We start from the raw sequence: 18,585 nt of genomic DNA, 5'->3' as shown, positions 1-18,585 counted from the left end.
TGGGTGCATTAGTTGGAAATTCCAATTACACAAGTTAGTTGCTTTGTCCTCTACAGAAGCAGAATATATAGCTGCCTGTGATGCTGTTAAAGAGGGTATTTGGTTGAGAGGGCTATTAAATGAAATTGGATTCTTAAATAATTCGGTTAGAATTTATACTGACAATCAGATTGCTATTCATCTCAGCAAAAATCCTATGCATCATGATCGAACAAAACAGGTTGATATTAAGTTTCACTTTGTGAGAAACATGGTTGAAAAAGGCCTAATCAGTTTAGTAAAAATTCTAACAGAATTTAATCCCTCTGATTTAGGGACCAAAATACTGTCTTTAACTAAATTTAAAAACTGCTTGAAGATTCTAAACATCACTCAAAAGGTAGTGAGTTTAGAAAAATCAAGCTGTACTGTTTTTTAGATATGTACTAACTAACTTTCTTTTTTGTCTTTACACATAAATAAGAGCAAATGAAACAAGTTGGTTCCTAGACCCTAGAAATTACCAAGAATAATTCAGCAAGGTGGAGATTGTTAAGAAATGGGCTGCCTCATATTCTTGAGCCATAAGTTTGGGCCTATGTTGCTTAGTGTGAAAAAGGATTGAACCCGGATGAAGAAAACGCTATTTCTTAAAACGCGCCTCTTCCTTTTAATTGCAGCTTGATCGTGGTGTACACTTGGCAATCTCCTGACTGTTGATTTGTGGCTCTTTGACTGAACGTTTAAAGTATTGTTTGGCCAAACACTTGCACGACGATTGAACTCTATGTGTTAGGGTGTTTTCTCTTCTTCCTCTCTCTAATCGTACCGTATATTCTTTGTGAATTTCTGACCTGTAAATCTGAGTGATTTTGAGATTCTACACTTGATGTATATTGTGAGAAAGGTTCTTAGTGATTTGGTGTGGTTTTTTGTAATGTGAGTTGAGGCTAGAGGAATATCGAAGAAATCTCTGATTTCTTCGTACATATTGTAACTTTCTTGGTGATTTCTTAGTGGATCTAGAGCTCTATCCACTTGTGGATGCTCAACGGGTGAGTAGGTTTGAAATCGAACATCCGAGCCCTTTGTAAATTCTTCGTGTTCTTGCTTTACATTTCTGCGATTTTCATTCTTTTATTTCTTAAAATACAATTTGAAATAAGATCCTGATACCAACATATCTCCTATTTGTGTGCACGAACCATGGTGAACTAGCCTGAGATTCGTTTTCATTTTTCTCAATATTTCATTGTATTTTTGACATTCTAAATCTAGTTATCAACATTTTGAACTCTGAAAATCCTCGCACTTGACATTTCATTAGCAAGAACGAGGTTTTCAGATTTTTTCACACTTAGTCTACAAGTACAACAAGAAGATATGAAATCATATAAATACTTCATAAAGCAAGCTCAAACTAAGTTTTCAACCAAGTGGATCAATAACAATACAATCATTGTTGTTGTAGTAACCACAAAAAAATACTAGTGAAGTGCAAAGTTTTATGGCTAGGCACACAAACTTCCGAATAATACAGTCATCGAAAAATCAAATTCCAAAGTCTAGCCCACACTGTTATTAACTATTTCTTTTGAAATTAGGCGACATCCCACCTTTCTTGCAGTCATTATGTGTGTAAGGTGTTCTCATGCTTACGCTCGGGGATCTTCAGCCACGGTGTGGTTTCAATTCTTCAACAAAAGCATCAATTTCTGATTTCCTCAAAATTCTATCCAAATAAACGTAGAAATTTTCATGGAAGACATCAACACATGGAAGGATAACAATCTTTAAGGGAGATACTGTTGAATATTTGTTCAAAATCAATGGAATGATAATGGGCTCAATTATGGAATCAGTGGAATCAAAAGAAATTGAAAAATGGAAACTTTGATTAGACTTAATTTTGTGCGTACGCAAGATGTGTTTTGATCAAATCAAAATCAAATTTGCTTCTACTATGTGTACGCATAGTGTTAAAAAAGAGCCGTTGGGTAGTTTTTCAATTTGAAACTTGATGACTGTTTTGGATGGAAAAAGTTGCCACTTTTAATCATGTTTTGGCACCATTTCGTGGTGTAAAGATTGGTGTCTATAAATAGGTGATGAATGATTAATGCAAACACGTGAAAAACATATTGAATATCAAATTCATTCCATTAGTGAAAATCAAAACCTCTCATATTCAAAATCATTTTGTGTTCTTAAAGTTTTGTTAGAAAATTCTTAATGCTTAAGTGTTCTCTATTACAAGGTTTGATTAATCCTTTAAATCATTTGTCAAGAGTCCCTTTAAGTATTTAATTCAATCCTAGAGGAGGCAGATATCGTTTAAGAACAACAATTTTCGTGTTTGAGCCTTCATTGTGATTCCAGTGATTTCTTTATTGTTTCTTCATTCTTGGTTCTTTGTTTCTTCTCTTTCCCCTTGTGAAAATATTCCCCAACAGATATGCATGCATGTTTGTGACCAAAATGCTATAAGTCAGCTATATAACAGAGATTCAATTAGGTGCAATAGAAATCTGTATAAAAATATTAGAGACAAAAACCATGGAGTGTGACTATATAAAAATGCATAAGAAAATAAACTAAATTTGTGTGCGAACAAGTGGTGGCAATTCCATTTCTTGAATTAGTGAAGGGAAAGACATCTTCGTTAATTGAAATACACGTATCACAAGATCAATGCAATTCCAGTTGAGTACGTGAGAGAGCTATTATCAGAAGAAGCACTGCATAAGTTAATTGCAAAAGAACTTATTTGCTTCTTGTTGTGATAGACACACCGATTAAAATCACATTTGTGAACTTTGGCAACATCTCTTTGTTCATCCTCTTTTTGACCGACGACTGGTTTGACGATGGTGGCGTGGGTAATTTCTGGTGTCGTGATGGATGGCGCAAGGTGACGGGACCAAAGGAGACAAAGAGGTCTGAATTGGGCTAGGGCAAAGAATGTTTTTCGTTGTAGTTTTTTTCAAATATGATAATTGACGGACTAAACACCAAATTAAAAAAATAAATAAATAAATAATTGTGGAAAAATCTCCTACAAATTTGCAAATGATTTATTTATAAAAATAATACAAGGAATAATAATTGATCCATCGAATGTGTGAATAACAATGAACCGATAAATATTTGATTAAAATTAATATTTAATTTTGGCTGAATTTGTAAAATCAAACGATAAGTTGTATACAAAAGGTGATTGTAGTCTACCAACCTAACATTTGTCCGATTAGGGAAAAAAATGTGGAAAATTAGCTTCCATGAGAAATAGACAAACTCTCATGCTCACCAACTTTCCCACATAATGGACTCAATTATGGAATCAGTGGAATCAAAAGAAATTGAAAAATGAAACTTTGATTAGACTTAATTTTGTGCGTACGCGAGATGTGTTTTAGCCAAATCAAAATCGAATTTGTTTCAACTATGTGTAGCATAGTGTTAAAAAAAGTCGTTGGGTAGTTTTTCAATTTGAAACTTGGTAATTGTTTTGGATGGAAAAAGTTAACACTTTTAATCATGTTTTGGCACCATTTCGTGATGTATAGATTTATGCCTATAAATAGGTGATGAATGATTAATTCAAACACGTGAAAAACATATTGAATATCAAATTCATTCCATTAGTGAAAATCAAAACCTCTCATATTCAAAATCATTTTGCGTTCTTAAAGTATTGGTAGAAAATGCTTAATGCTTAAGTGTTTTTCTATTACAAGGTTTGATTAATCCTTCAAGCCATTTGTCAAGAGTCCCTTTAAACATCTCCTAGAGGAGGCATATATCGTTTAATGACAACAATTTTCGTGTTTGAGCCTTCGCTGTTTCTTCATTCTGTCCTTTATTTTGTGAAAATATTCCCCAACAGAAGTGCATGCATGTTTGTGACTAAAATGCTATAAGACAACTATATAACTGAAATTCAATGAGGAGCAATAGAAATCTGTATAAAAATATTAGAGACAAAAACCATGGAGTGTGACTATATAAAAATGCGTAAGAAAAGAAATTAAATTTGTGTGCGAACAAGTGGTGGCAATTCCATTTCTTGAATTAGTGAAGGGAAAGACAACTTAGTTAATTGAAATACACGTAAATCTAAAGTTCTCGTTCACAAGATCAATGCAATTCCAATTGAGTACATGAGAGAGCTATTAACAGAAGAAGCACTGCATAAGTTAATTGCAAAATAACTAATTATTTGCTTCTTGTTGTGATAGACACACCGATTACAATCACATTTGTGAACTTCGGCAACATCTCTTTTGTGCATCTTCTTTTTTGACCGGCGACTGGCTTGACGATGGTGGCGTGGGCAGTTTCTGGAGCCGTGATGGGTGGCGCACGGTGACGGGACAGAAGGAGACAAAGTGGTCTGAATTGGGCTAGGGCGAAGAATGTTTTTCGTTGTAGTTTTTTTCAAATATGATAATTGACGGACTAAACACCAAATATGATTTAAAAAAAATATATAAATTGTGAAAAAATCTCCTACAAATTTACAAATGATTTATTTATAAAAATAATACAAGGAATAATAATTGATCCATCGAATGTGTGACTAACAATGAACCGATAAATATTTCATTAAAATTAGTGTTTAATTTTGGCTGAATTTGTAAAATCAAATGATAAGTTGTATGCAAAAGGTGATTGTAGTCTTCCAACCTAACATTTGTCCGATTAGGGAAAAAAATGTGGAAAATTAGCTTCCATGAGAAATAGACAAACTCTCATGCTCACCAACTTTCCCACATAAGAACCCAATTTCTTACAAATCTATACTAAGAATTCTTATAGTTAGGCAAAAACATTAATGGTTGATTTGAAGTGGAGGACTAGGATCTTGCCCACCTAATAACTTCAATAGACTGTTTCCTTATAGCGAAATTTCTCTGTCATGATGGCATGCGTTACGCCACCTAAACTTCGGCTACAATCTACCTATTCAAATCCTCCACATTTACCCAAATTCCATTCCAATCCGATCATTAATAGGAAGTCCCATTTGGGGGGTTTTAAATCGAAAAAATGGAGGAATTTATTATGGGCGGATGGGGAGAATCAATATATGAGGAAAGAATCTTGCTGTGTGAAGAATGACATAAAGCATCAGAGAGGTTGTGAGGCGGTGAAGTGCGCGGCGGAGGGGATTGACAGGTGTATGTTTGTGGGAAGTAGAGGCGAAGAAGGTGGTGGCTCCATGGTGGCGGAGAGGTTTATGGTGGTGGCGTTAATGGCGGGGATCATGTGTTTGTGTAATGCAGATAGAGTTGTAATGTCTGTTGCCATTGTTCCACTTGCTGCCAAACATGGATGGAGCAGCTCTTTTTTAGGCATTGTTCAGGTAAATTGAAATTTTTACCGTGATCTTTCTTCAATTTTTCTCAAAGAATATATTTTTACTCCATTCGTCGATTTTAATGTTGTCTTGGGTTTATTTGGAATAAAATTGAGGTTGTGGTTTATGGACCCGAATGTATTTTGGTGTTAGGTGGTGGTGGTGTTTATGAAAATGTATTTGGTGGTGGTTGAGATGTGACGAGTGGGATTCAAATTTAGCTGCCACCGCCGCCGCCTGCAATTGAATGTTGAATTAGTACCAAACCTAACACATGAGCCCAATTTAGTAGTTTTTGATGTGGAGTCCTTGGAATAGTGCCTTGTTGTGAAATAAGACAGGTGGCCTATGTACCGGGAGGGTTCGGGGTGGGTGGCACGTCGTTGTGCAAGTTTACCCACCGTAAAATCTGGTGGTGGGTTTGGGGATAATTCCTATTTATCCATTGACATAACATGGATACATGAATAGTCCTTTAAGGTTAAGTGCTATTGGTTAAATAGTTAAAAAACGATTTACTTAGACATTTGTGATTCTAAATAAATTGTTCATGTAATTATGCCCCCCTTAATGATTAGGGACATGTCCATGTTTATATTGATTGACAGTATTCGTCTGATTAGTGGCGGACACAGACATTTTCATTTAGCGGGGCACAATTAAACTTGCAAAAAATACAGATTTACCTTTATACAAATACCACTATGTTTGTCATCCTTTTTTATCTCCAACATCATTTTCATCACTTTTATCTCGAATATTCCTTTCATTAACATTGTGATCATTAAAAAAAAAAAAAAGGCATATTCCATCATAATTAATTCGAGTGAAAAATACATAAATCACAGCAATTCTGAATCTTAAATTATCAAATGCATTTCAATCCAAACAAAGAAAAAATCACAAGAAGAACCCATTACCGTAAAATTGCCAAAACGGGATAAAAATTGGAGCACTTAAATGGATCCCTAATTTCATTTCATAAGAAAATACAAAAAAAATCATAAAAAAGAAATAATTTCCCAAAAAATGAGGCATATAACTTTTGATGAATGAATCTTCAAAAAATTAAAACTTTATTCAAAGTTTTCAGATTTTCTAGGTATGAGTTCTTCCGCTTCAAATCTGATTTCTCTTTAAAAATTTTAAAAAAAAAATTAAATTTTAAGTTGGTGGGTCAAGTGACCCATCAGGACCCACTGTGGGTCCGCCACTGCGTCTGATATAACTAATAATATATGAATTCTGCACAAAAAGGGCCAAAGAAACAAAAGAAGAAAAGTCAGAAAAACATGTCATTTCTTCTATTTGATCAATATTTATAAATGACATATAATGTTTGAACTTTGGAGGGGAGGCAAGGGCAATGGTAGTTCACAGATTGAGGGAAAAATTGCGGAAAATATGTCTCATTATTTACTAATGAAATTTTTTTTTTATAGTTGAACGTGTGATGAAGAAAGGTTTACTTAGTGGAACCTATAACCAAGTCAGATTTTTGAAGTTTATTCGAGCCTCTTGTGAGGGGGGTGAATGCCCCAATATTGCTCGACTCTTTGGTCATGAAATTGTAAAAGATTGACATTCTTCATGGACACACTATCCTTATAAAAATTTGATGTTTTTTAGTAACTAGTTTGGGTAATAAGGTGAGGTGTCCGTGTTTGCTGCGGAATGGGAATCCTTCGAATCTTAATGCATGTATTTAGTTTATTTGGAGCTATCAGAGTAGAATCCATTTGAGAGATGGGGGATTGCAATTACCCATATAATGATGCGCACTTTGCTCCGTACTATTTCATCATTTCATGCTGTAACCAACGTAACAAAACAGTATAGCTGTCATTAGGGTTATAACTAATAATGCACAAACAATAATACAAGAAGAAACAATGATTATCTTGGTGATATGATCCATGACCATGAATTAGTTGAGGAATTATGCACTTGTCTTTATATGACAGAAGACTATGATATATAGTCCATGTTTGAGCCACATTCTAGAAAAAAATGTATTATTCACGTCAAATTAATAGAAAATGTATGGTTAAAAATAAAAAGAAGTTTTAGATTTGTGTGTAATATTATTTTATTGAAGAATGTGTGGTTGAAATAATGTCAAATCACTGTTGAAGAATGTATTCTTTTTTTTAATGTAAAGCCCATAATTTAGGCTTGTACGATAAACTAATAACTGTAAAAGCATTTTAGGTTAGTCATATCATGTCATGTGAAAATTAAATGACAATATGTGGCTTTCTTTTCTCAAGTTGCAGTATTTTACTAAAAAAAATGACAGTAAACCTGTAAAAATAATGGATAAAAGGCCTAGGTGAACCCAAGTAATGACCAGGTCCATTGCCTCAATGAATTTTTGACTGATTGACCAGGCCTTTTGTGTACAATTTACAAAGCCACTGTTTGAGCCTCGTTATTCTCAAATTTACAAGTTCTCCAAATAATCATTATCGAAAATACATTATCTCCAAACAATGCGGCTCAAACAAGGGCTATACATCTATCAATTGACGATAGTACATAAACATATGTAAACAATGCGAAGAACGTATGTGTAAATAATGAAAGTAGAATTTAGAAAAGTACAAAAATGAAAAAGTAAGTGTAGTTGTCACTTGACTCTGTATTGATAGTGATTCCTTGATATGCGAACCGCCATCTCCCTTTTCTCTCCAAAATGGTTGTTAAAAAAAAAAAGGCAGAAGCAGATACAGTTCATATACTTCTATTTGTACAGCTGTTTGTTTCTGCAAGAAATGGAAGCTCTATTTTATACATTATTATTAGTCTTTGTAGATAGCAAGTGTAACCTTTTGACGAATACATGAAATTATTAATTGTTTGACAGCATAACTTTTGGAAGTGCTAAACTACTGGCAATAATGGATGGATAATCTACCTTTCTCTTCATTTTATTTTGACGACTTAGTGACTGATATTCGTAGGGGGTGATGGAATTCATTTTGAAACTTTCCAAATATGCAATCAAATTTACGAGCAAACTCTTTCTTAGTGAAAACAGACAAAAAGCTTTAGGTTGCAGATGAAATTCATGCTATACTTCTTGTTATGTTCTAGCACAGTTGGATCAATTAAGTATTTTTCTGATGATGAGGTGCTATTACTTCATGCAGTCATCCTTTCTATGGGGATATATATTTTCCTCAGTTATTGGAGGAGCCTTAGTGGACAAATATGGAGGAAAACGAGTAATTGCATGGGGTGCAGCTCTCTGGTCTCTGGCCACACTCCTTACTCCATGGGCTGCGAATTACTCCACAGGAAGCCTATTGGCTGTCCGAGCATTTTTTGGATTAGCCGAAGGAGTTGCTTTACCTTCCATGAACACCCTTTTATCAAGGTAATATTTTTTCACCATTTACTTAATCATACTGGATTGGTCATTCCATTGGTTGGAGAAGAAGTGCTTTTTCTCAATAACTATAAAAGAAACTTTCTAGTTCACTAAGATAGAGAAGGCTGAATTTGTGCTCAACATTGAAAATTTATTAACAGTAATTCTATTCTTGTATGTCTGTTTTTTATTAGGTGGTTTCCAAGCCATGAAAGAGCTTCTGCTGTTGGAATAGCTATGGGCGGGTTCCATCTTGGAAATGTTGTGGGATTGATCTTAACTCCTCTGCTAATGTCATCAATCGGAATTTCTGGTCCTTTCATTCTCTTCTCGTCTCTTGGATTTCTCTGGTTAATGACATGGTCATATCGAGTGACGAATGACCCACTAGAGAGCAATTCTATAAGTAAATCCGAGTTGCGTTTAATCCAAGCTGGGAAATCTGACTGTCAAGTCATCAAGGGAAAGCTTCCACCTTTAGGCCTTCTCTTATCAAAAATGCCCACGTGGGCAATTATTTTTGCTAATATCACTAACAACTGGGTTAGGTTTCTATTCTCACTTTTGAGTTTCCAATTCTGAAATTAGGTAAAGTTTAGTTCTCATGCTATTGATTGTTGTTTTTTGTTCATAAATGCAGGGATACTTTGTTCTTCTATCATGGATGCCTGTTTATTTTCAAACTGTGAGTGATTATTTTCCTTCTAGATTTGCCCTTATTCTCATTCTCATCCTCATCATTGTGGTCAGAATTTTCCATACACTGACTAATAAAAAGAACGAGAAAGAAGTCTTGCACCTTGAGAAAATGCAAGAAAATAGTATTATTATTATTATTATTATTATTATTATTATTATTATTATTATTATTATTTTAAAGTAGTGTCTTCTACACTTACATTTTAGCTATCCTAACTACCTTGTAATTCGACATTCTACTGCTAATATAAATCTTCAATGCCGACGTGTTAGGTGTTCGATGTAAATTTGAAACAAGCAGCTTGGTTCAGTGCCATTCCATGGGGAACAATGGCAATCTCAGGCTACATTGCAGGGGCAACATCTGATTACTTGATAAAATCAGGGTATTCTATTACTACAGCAAGAAAAATCATGCAGGTAACGAAGGTTTGGGATCTCATCATACTGCGTTGATGAATAAGAATTTCTAATGTGCAGTCAGGACATTCTAGTAAAACAAAAATGTCGTTCCTTTGAGACTAGTATCACACATTACTATGCTTAGTTGTTACCAGAATATAGTGGAAATTTCACATTGTAAAATGGAACAAGAAACATGTTACCACAAATATCGTCATGCTCAATCTCTCAAGACAGCAAGATTAATTACTACTTCAAAACATAAGATCATATCTCAAAAGGCAAAAATGAAAAATCTTGGATTCGAACCTTCACCTTGTTTCCAAAAATTCCCCCCAAAAGAAGAGTAGATAAACTAAGGAAATGGAGGAATGGAGTAGTTATTTCCTGAAGCAGAAATCATGTCTGTAATAGAAGTGATCCAAACTAACAAAGTTTACTTGTATAACTCAAACCATTAGTCGATACAATTAATTTTTCACCTCAAAACCTGCGGATATTCCATTCTAACATCTGCTTCGTGATATGAAAGTCGATAGGTTTCGTTGGCCCAGGGGTGGCACTGCTCTGTTTGAACTATGCTAGATCGCCTGCAGTTGCATCTATATTCATTACAGTTGGCCTGAGTTTGAGCTCTTTCAGCCAAGCTGGCTTTTTACTAAATATGCAAGTAAGATTTGTATGTTGAACTTTAGTAAAAAGGTTAATCTACAATTATTTCCTTCTTCAGCAACAAGTAGTACAATGTGTAGCCCAAATCAACACATATTTTTTGATTATTTGATCAGGATATTGCACCACAGTATGCAGGATTTGTTCACGGTATGTTCTTAAATTCACTCCAAATTTGTCTTCTTGTTTTTCTTGTAATTCTCTAATGTTGTTTTATGGGAAAACTTTTGGACCAGGGATTTCAAATTCTGCCGGGACATTGGCAGCAATAATCAGCACAATCGGGACAGGATTCTTTGTACAGTGGCTAGGATCTTTTCAAGCATTCTTAGCTCTCACGTCATGTCTCTACTTCACTGCAACTGTTTTTTGGAATCTCTACGCTACTGGGGAGAGAGTATTCTAGACAGAGGTATACGTCTATTGAGAAGTATTCAAATGTATAATCTAGCTTATATTAATGGTTTTGCACCATAGTATTGAAGAAGGAGAACACAGTTAATTTTAATTTTGTTTTTGGGCTTTATTTATTCAAATAAAAACAATAAAAAGGATAAAAGTTATGTTCAATACTACATATCAAACATGCCTCAAAAGTTCACCAACATCAACATCAGTTGACTAGTGAAATTCTGACCCTGGTTGGTTTTGCTAAAAATAAGATTTTTAGTCAATTTTAATAAAAGTTAATGAAATGTGGAGTTAAAAAGTTGAACAAAACTTTAGGATCCCATCAAATGTGAGATTATAATTAATTGTTTACTTTACCTTAAATTTTTATCAACAAACCAAACGGGGGACAAGTCTTGATCTTAATTCATTCTATAATCTACATTTAACCTCAATCATTCAAGACAATACCACTGTTCATCAATCTGGATTTACTTCAAACTTGCTGTCATTAGGTAGAATTGCAAGATAGTTTATGTTGGAATTTCAATCTTGCTCTTTTCGTTTACTAATAATCCTTGGATGAGTACTCAGGGCTCATACATATTTGGATCTTCCTGAATGCAGTTTCTACTTGAAACTCAATCTTGGTCATTAACATTTTAAATTTAGGCAGGAACGGTCCATTTGACAGGGCTAACATGACTTAGCTTTGAAAGGATAACAGTGCTCTGCCTGTTTACTCATAACTTTCATGCCCCCCAAGAAGCAAAGCCACTTGAAATATTTCAGATTATTAACAATGCTTTTCCGTTAATCTTGGAACTCGTACATTTAATTATACAACTATATGTTTCTTTATCTGCTTAAACAAAAGGCAGTTAACACAACTCCAAAGCAACATAAATTAAAAACTAAAATCTAAACAATGTAAAGTTTAAAGGTTTAGTCTAAGAAGGAAAAACAAGCTGAATAAAGCATAACTTATGAGCCACCATCACACTTTTTTGCGAATTCAAAACCTCTGGGGCTTGGTGCAGGAAAAAACCGAAGATTGAAGAAAGTTCCCCTATCCACAGCATGTTCAACAGATTTATTCACGACCATCTTAATTTTATAAGAATCTCATCTGTGAACAACAATTCGTCACGGAATCATGCTCAACAAAGACATTGAGAAACAACAAAATTTTATGCACTTACATTTAGACAAAGCTGCGGTTTGCTTCTGAATTGACTTCTACTGGCGATCCATCATGCTTCAACTTGTCATCTTCTACATTTTGTTTTACCGAACTTCCGTCTGATCCAACAGAAGATTTAGTGGCTTCAACTATCTCAGCCTGCAGCTTCTCGTACTTGTCTTTCAGTTCAGGGGAACTTACAGCATCAGCAACAGCCTGCTTGATTTCTGCCTCCAAAGCCTGAATCTTATTTTTTGACTCAGCATCAGGTGCATTTCCAGCATTTGCCATTTCCATCTTTAGCAGATCAATTTTGTCTTTCAAGTTTGAGGAATTGATAACATCTTCTATAATCATATTAGTTTCTTCGTTGAGGTTGTCTAGTTTTGCCTTCGCTTCCAGGGCTGATCGTGGATACACCTGCAAACCCATAGATTCAAGGATAGTTTTAAATTCTGACTCTAACTCTTGGCTCAACTGCACAAATTTTTCCTTTAGATCTTGGTTTAAATTAACTACTTCGGACACCCCTGATTTTGCAATTTCACCCTTAACTGTTTCAATCTTTTGTTTTAAATCAGGCCGATCCATGACTTCTTTGAATCTCTTATCAATTTCCGCTTTCAGTTTGTCAGCGTCGGTGCCCTTTTCTGACATATTCTGAGCATTGGATAACTCCTCCAACATATCAAGTTTATATTTCAGGCTGGAGTAATTAGGAGATGTGGAAAGATTTTTGTTAAATTCATCATTCAACTGTTCAATCTTTTCCTTTAATGCTGGTGTGAGCTGGTCTTTTAAATTCCTTGCTTTTGCAACTTCTTCGCGCAACATTATAATTTTGTCCTCCAAACCTACCGCTTTTACAGCTTCTTCATATTCATAATCAATCTCTCTTTTCAACTTCTCTATCATCTCATTGAGACCTGGCTCCGGATGATCTGCAGACACTTTACCAGCTTTCTCAATCTGCTGTTTCAGTTTCTGAACCTCATCCCTTAACTCCACTTCTGAAGTCTTAGACACAACTATGGCTTCTTCTTTCTTTTTCATATTGACCTTCTTCTTTGGATCTATCGGAATTCCCTCTTGAAATCCACCAAGTTTACGGAACTTTTGAGCCCTATGTTTTAGCAGTTTTTCTGTGTCCATTTTTACAAGTTCCTGTAGAAATCAGACATGGCTTAGGCTTCTGATAAACACATGAACAGTATCATTGAAAAGAAGTAGGCGCCACTCACATCCATTGATTCAACAATTGCAGTTTTTATCTGTTGTGAGGTCCAATATGGATCAGCATGCGCACCGCCAAGAGGTTCCTAAAATGAGTCATAAATTCCAATTAATAATCATAAAAGGTTGTTTAAGTTTGGAGATGACACGAAATAAAATTTTCTACAGAAGAAGCAATGCAATAAGGTATAAAATGCATATAATATTCTTCTTGGATAAAACTTTAACAAATTACATTTCATGCTTATAGCACAACATATAACCATTTAAAAATCTGCTACCTAAAAATAGAGTAACACAGTTTTAGGTCAAGAACAAAGAAAGGATATCAGGTGATGAGGTAGAGTCATGGTAAACGAGATGAAATCAATAAAATGGTGAAAGAATATTACAGGGATGATGCCGTCAGCAACTTCTAGCTTGCACAGTTCTTTAGCTGTTATCTTTAGCTTCTCAGCTGCCTGGAACAAGATGGAAGTATATTGAGTTAAACAATTTTCTCTATTCAAAACAAAAAGTAACAGATCAGAAATCGTCAAACCACCTTTGGAGAAGCTTTAGCAGTCTTCCACAAGATTGCAGCACATGCCTCTGGGCTGTACCATGGAGAGGAATGTGAATCGGAAGTTGACAAGTAAACGAACCAAATTAAATTATTTATTTTGAAGGAAACAAAATTTAGTGCAACTTCAAGGATTTTATGATTGGGAAAGACTCGCACACAATGTTTCAAATAATATTCAGCAAGAGAAAGAGAATAATCCCATTAATAATAAATCCACACAGTCAACATAAAAATGTGTGCAGATCTGCCTGTAAGATTAATTGTCAATTGTCTTCGTTGGAAAATGAGTAAGGTAATAATGATATATTTAACTAAGTGTAAAGAGTTAGCTTACCACAATTCACCCTCCATTCTGTCACTCATTAATACCTTTTGGGTTTAGCATGTACATGTTTTGAAATGAAAACAAGGTAACAACTCAATGATCAAACTAGGTAAAATAGATATCATTATGGGAAAGTTGATAGTTGAAGTGATCATTGATAATACAACAGAACTACAAGCCAATTCTTAAAAGAAGTCTATGGGAAGGGCTTTAACATCAGATTTTACAAATATCAGATCTGTTGGCTACGTGTAAGGTAGAATTGTGGCTTCAAAAACATAAGAAATCAAAGTATTCTGGCCCTCTCTCATAAACCAATCCGCAAAGGAGGTTGATATTGTCAAACTATGGCTATTTACTGCCTGATCAAAATGTGCATTCTAATAGACAATGACACTTGCAAAAAATAGGATACCACTGAGCCTCATTGGCCAAGGAGGATCAGTACTCGTGCAGTCCCTGAAGGGGAACCGCAGATAAAAAGTAATATTGAGATGCCTGATGTTGAAAAAGATGATAAAGAGACAATGCACTTGCATTAAAATTCATTCACGAAACAATGAAATAGTGGATGTTATGAGTCTGTGTGCAGCATTAAAGGTTGATACAAAAAAGACTTCTCGATGAGGTAGTTGAAAGGAAATTTTTGTCAATAACCATCCACGAGTGCAATTAAGGATTAAGAAATCCATGATCATCCAAGCGGTATGTAAACCATCAGCATAACAAAGAAGCACCTTGAACAATGTAATACCAGAGTAATAATGCTAATTGCCAATTTAAAAGCACCTGGCAACATAGAAGACTGCATTTTCAAGCATTAATAGTTTGTTGGCACAACCAATAGCAAGAGCTCCACCAGAGCCACCTTCTCCCATTACAATTGAGACAATTGGTACTTTCAGACCAAACATAGTCCTTAAGTTCTGAGCTATTGCTTCCCCCTACATACAGTAAAACAAATGATTAACTTCCACATTCCAGTCACCCTGAAGGATTCCACCATTGCTATACACATACTTGGCCAAGTTCCTCGGACTTAAGGTCAGCATATGCCCCCGGAGTATCAATGAATGTAATAATTGGAAATCCATGGTGATCTGCATAGTACATCATGCGTAGTGCCTTCCGATAACTATTGGAAACAAAACACGTAGTTTAGCATGGGATAAATACATTTTCTCATTTTATAGCTTAACACATTGTGGCAAAATGGAATTTTCCATATCAATAAATGATTGAATGCATGTGTGTCAAATGGTTATTCCTAAGCAACTAGGACCTAAGGGGTTTTTTTTTCAATATGTACAACTTCATCTAGAAGTTTAAAATACAACAAGCAACTTGTTTCCTAAATGCATACCCATGGGGTGTAGGCATCCCAAAGTTGCGCTGAATATTCTCCTTTGTATTTCGTCCCTTCTGATGACCCATGAACATGTAACTCCTACCATTAATTGTACCAAGACCAGTAACCACAGCAGGATCATCATATCCAGCTCTATCACCATGGAGCTCTACAAACTGGATAGTTGGAAATCAAAAGATTTGTTATGATATGAATATCTCTCATCCCTAGTAGTTTTCTACTACTAATAAATTATTGTTTACCTGAATACAAATGACAACTATATGGGAATATAGCAGGTAAAAACTAAAATTTTACAGAGCTAAAATTGCAAATTGAATGTCAGACTAGAGAAGCTACCAGACCTTCTCTGTAATATTGAAGACATGATCAAGAAATGTTGGCCTATTAGGATGCCGTGCAATGTTCACACGCTGTATAGGAGTCAAATGCGTGTACAGATCTTTCAGTGCCTGCAATGAAACGAATGAATAAATATGTAAAATCAAATTTTCAGCTATAATAATATGAAAATTGAAGTTACAACTAGCATTTGTAAGTTTAGCCTTTAAATTGTAAAGATTGTACTGAAATAGCAGAAGTCAGCACAAGACACAGGTAGCAACTATTGTGCTCGTGAAAGAAAAGTAAGATGGGAATGTAATTTGGTTGCATGTATGATTGGCTACACCTGTTGATATTTATTCTCTAGAGAAATTATTTGATCACTGAAGTCCAGCCCAGTTTCGTTTGCCATTTTTTGCACCTGTATAATTATAAAAAAGAAAAAAATCACATTTTCTGTACCAACAAATTTCCATAAACAAACACAAAAGTTTAAATGGTTCTTACATCAACAATTTTCTTCTGCAGATCCAAAAGAGGCCTTTCAAAATCCAAGGTCACTGGCTTCGGCTTCTCTTTCAAAGGCTTGAAAGGTGAGAGATGGCTGAGGACTCCACCCTTCACATTCAGATCAGGATCCTCTGGCCATGGATATTCATGCCTTTTCACTTTCCTAACCTTTGCAGAGATAGTAAAGTCTCTCCGTTTTGCTCCTAGTTGGGCTCTTCCAAGTGCTTTTAGGGGTACACCACAAATAGAATTACTAGAACTTTTAAGAAGATCTGAAGCAGAGGGTTTGGAAGCCAAATTTCCAGTAAATGACACGGTAGATTGGGTCATTGAGGCCATTTTTCCACTTGTGCAAGCGGATTACTCCGTGTAGTGAATCCTTTTTCAGCCAACAATAGGACATGATTTAATGAGTAATTGAATTACCAAAAAGAAAAATCAAAGAGAGAAAAAGAAGAACCATTAAAGGAAATTGAGGGTTAAAGTTCGGAAAATGACACTTTTAGTAGCTGAGGCAAGCAGTAAGCATCTATTACATATTGAAGACAGAAATCAATAACACTAAAGAGAACATATCAGTTATCTGCTTCCTATTAAATGTATCTCAAAAATCAAGCCAAAATTATTAAATGAATAAACAGAGATATTGGACATGCGATGGAGCAAAGTTTGAGATATAAACCTCTGAATTTGGGACCAAAATATAAGTGAAAAGTAAAATATCAGATTATACTAGGATTGCTTTTAAACAGGAGTAGCATAACAAAACAACAGTTATGACCCAATTCATAAATGGTATCTCTTCTTTAACAAACAAACTGACAACAAATATAATACATAACCAATTATAGTTTGAATTTTAGTTCAACACTGATTAATATACTTTTAGATAATCTTCACTAATGGATTTAAATAGATATAAAAATTTAATAAGCATAGAGCACATTCACTTTCTCGTTTCTAATATCTCATAAGATGTTTAAGCTATTAAACAGAGCAACCAACAGAACGGGACCAGCTGTAAGCATGCAGGAGAGGTAAATTTTTCAGTTATTACACCAAGAAACAAACAGATAACTTAATGCAGTAATCGAATATATTAATGAGAATTATAAAATCAAAAATCAAGTAGTGAAAACAAAAACAGAAATTAACAGTATATGCAGCTCCAAAGAAAACAGGAGAAAGACATGGCCCGATATAGCTTGATTTTCCATTAAAAAGGATCATATTTTTGGTCAGACAACATTAGATATAACAGTGTACGCGAAATAATGATAATAAAAGGACTATTAGCTAATTCAACCAAGCAGTGCACACCTCTAATTAGGAAATGTTAAAAGCATAAATCCTCAAATTAAATTCAGATTCCAATTAACAAAACAAAGGAATTCGTGCATCCAGCACACTAATATGATTTTCAAAGTATAACAAACCTGCAATCAAAGACGATTAAAATCGGAATGAAAGATCTGGATACGCAATTGAAGGAGTTGAAGAGTGCGTGGTGTGTGAGAGAGAGATTATGAAGGAAGAAGAGAGAAAAAGAGCATCGAGAAGATCGTCAAAGAGTGTATTTTGTTCGTGTGTAAGTTCATGGAGAAAAAAATGCTTCTAATATTATTTTTCGATACTCTCTATGACACAGATGAAAGAGAAACCTAACTCATTGAGTTTGAGCCAGCCAACCTTTTTCGGTTTCGCCGTTAAACAAAAACGGGTCCGGACTTGACAACCCTGATCCGGAGCTGAGTGTCACGTGAGAGTTTGCTGCCTGCGCACGTGTCATTGCTCGATGGATTTTATGCTTATCTTCCTAGGCTCCACATCCACGTTACCTTGTCCTATTAATCAATTCTTTTTTCTATTTCCTTGTCTGTGTAAATGCAAATATATACCAATATTTTTTTAATTTTTGAAGTATCGTTTTCTTATATAAGATATTATTATCTGTAATGATGATTCGAATCACTTCGTTTCTAAAACCCTAAAGAAAATTACAGTAATTTTGTTTACGTATTGACTAATAAAATATAATTATTTTTTTTAATTATCATTGCTTAAAGCAATTGAAATAGACTTATAATAAAAGAAATAGTAATTTTTTAAAGAATGTATGGTTAAAAAGGAAAAAAAGCTTATAAATTTATGTGTAATAATATTTTATTAGAGAATGGGTAATTAATAAGATGAGAGACAAAA

At 34.6% G+C, this 18,585-nt stretch overlaps 2 protein-coding genes across 3 annotated transcripts; one reads left to right on the top strand and one right to left on the bottom strand.

Moving 5' to 3' along the window:
* Positions 1-4,733: 4,733 nt before the first annotated feature.
* On the top strand, positions 4,734-10,992 carry LOC111404178 (probable anion transporter 3, chloroplastic). Its single transcript, XM_023032945.1, has 8 exons — positions 4,734-5,344; positions 8,491-8,717; positions 8,906-9,254; positions 9,352-9,396; positions 9,684-9,830; positions 10,345-10,482; positions 10,601-10,634; positions 10,721-10,992. The coding sequence occupies exons 1-8, from the start codon at positions 4,898-4,900 to the stop codon at positions 10,888-10,890; spliced, it is 1,557 nt and encodes a 518-aa protein (XP_022888713.1). The 5' UTR covers positions 4,734-4,897; the 3' UTR covers positions 10,891-10,992.
* A 673-nt stretch (positions 10,993-11,665) lies between these two features.
* Positions 11,666-18,067, bottom strand: LOC111404174 (acetyl-coenzyme A carboxylase carboxyl transferase subunit alpha, chloroplastic-like). Of its 2 annotated transcripts, XM_023032940.1 has the most exons (12): positions 17,820-18,067; positions 16,381-16,762; positions 16,220-16,294; positions 15,894-16,001; positions 15,544-15,704; positions 15,201-15,315; positions 14,970-15,124; positions 13,835-13,886; positions 13,683-13,751; positions 13,299-13,376; positions 12,077-13,221; positions 11,666-12,003 (listed from the first exon to the last, which is right to left on the bottom strand). In XM_023032940.1, the coding sequence occupies exons 2-11, from the start codon at positions 16,720-16,722 to the stop codon at positions 12,079-12,081; spliced, it is 2,298 nt and encodes a 765-aa protein (XP_022888708.1). In that variant the 5' UTR covers positions 16,723-16,762; positions 17,820-18,067; the 3' UTR covers positions 11,666-12,003; positions 12,077-12,078. The 2 variants fall into 2 exon arrangements, with proteins under 2 accessions (XP_022888708.1, XP_022888707.1); XM_023032939.1 differs by having other exon boundaries at positions 11,668-13,221.
* Between the last annotated feature and the right edge of the window lie 518 nt (positions 18,068-18,585).

The sequence above is a fragment of the Olea europaea genome, chromosome 11 (assembly GCF_002742605.1).
Source record: "Olea europaea var. sylvestris chromosome 11, O_europaea_v1, whole genome shotgun sequence".
In the NCBI taxonomy this organism is placed as follows: Eukaryota; Viridiplantae; Streptophyta; class Magnoliopsida; order Lamiales; family Oleaceae; genus Olea; species Olea europaea.
This window is presented reverse-complemented; position numbering and strand designations above follow the sequence as displayed.

Coding starts and splice junctions, on each gene's coding strand:
- LOC111404178 (XM_023032945.1), top strand. CDS start 4,898: ATGATGGCATGCGTTACGCCACCTAAACTTCGGCTACAATCTACCTAT. Junction 8,718..8,905: donor ATGAACACCCTTTTATCAAG/GTAATATTTTTT, acceptor GTTTTTTATTAG/GTGGTTTCCAAGCCATGAAA. Junction 10,635..10,720: donor GTATGCAGGATTTGTTCACG/GTATGTTCTTAA, acceptor CTTTTGGACCAG/GGATTTCAAATTCTGCCGGG.
- LOC111404174 (XM_023032940.1), bottom strand. CDS start 16,722: ATGGCCTCAATGACCCAATCTACCGTGTCATTTACTGGAAATTTGGCT. Junction 15,316..15,543: donor GGGATGCCTACACCCCATGG/GTATGCATTTAG, acceptor TGTTTCCAATAG/TTATCGGAAGGCACTACGCA. Junction 13,887..14,969: donor GCAGTCTTCTATGTTGCCAG/GTGCTTTTAAAT, acceptor TCCATGGTACAG/CCCAGAGGCATGTGCTGCAA.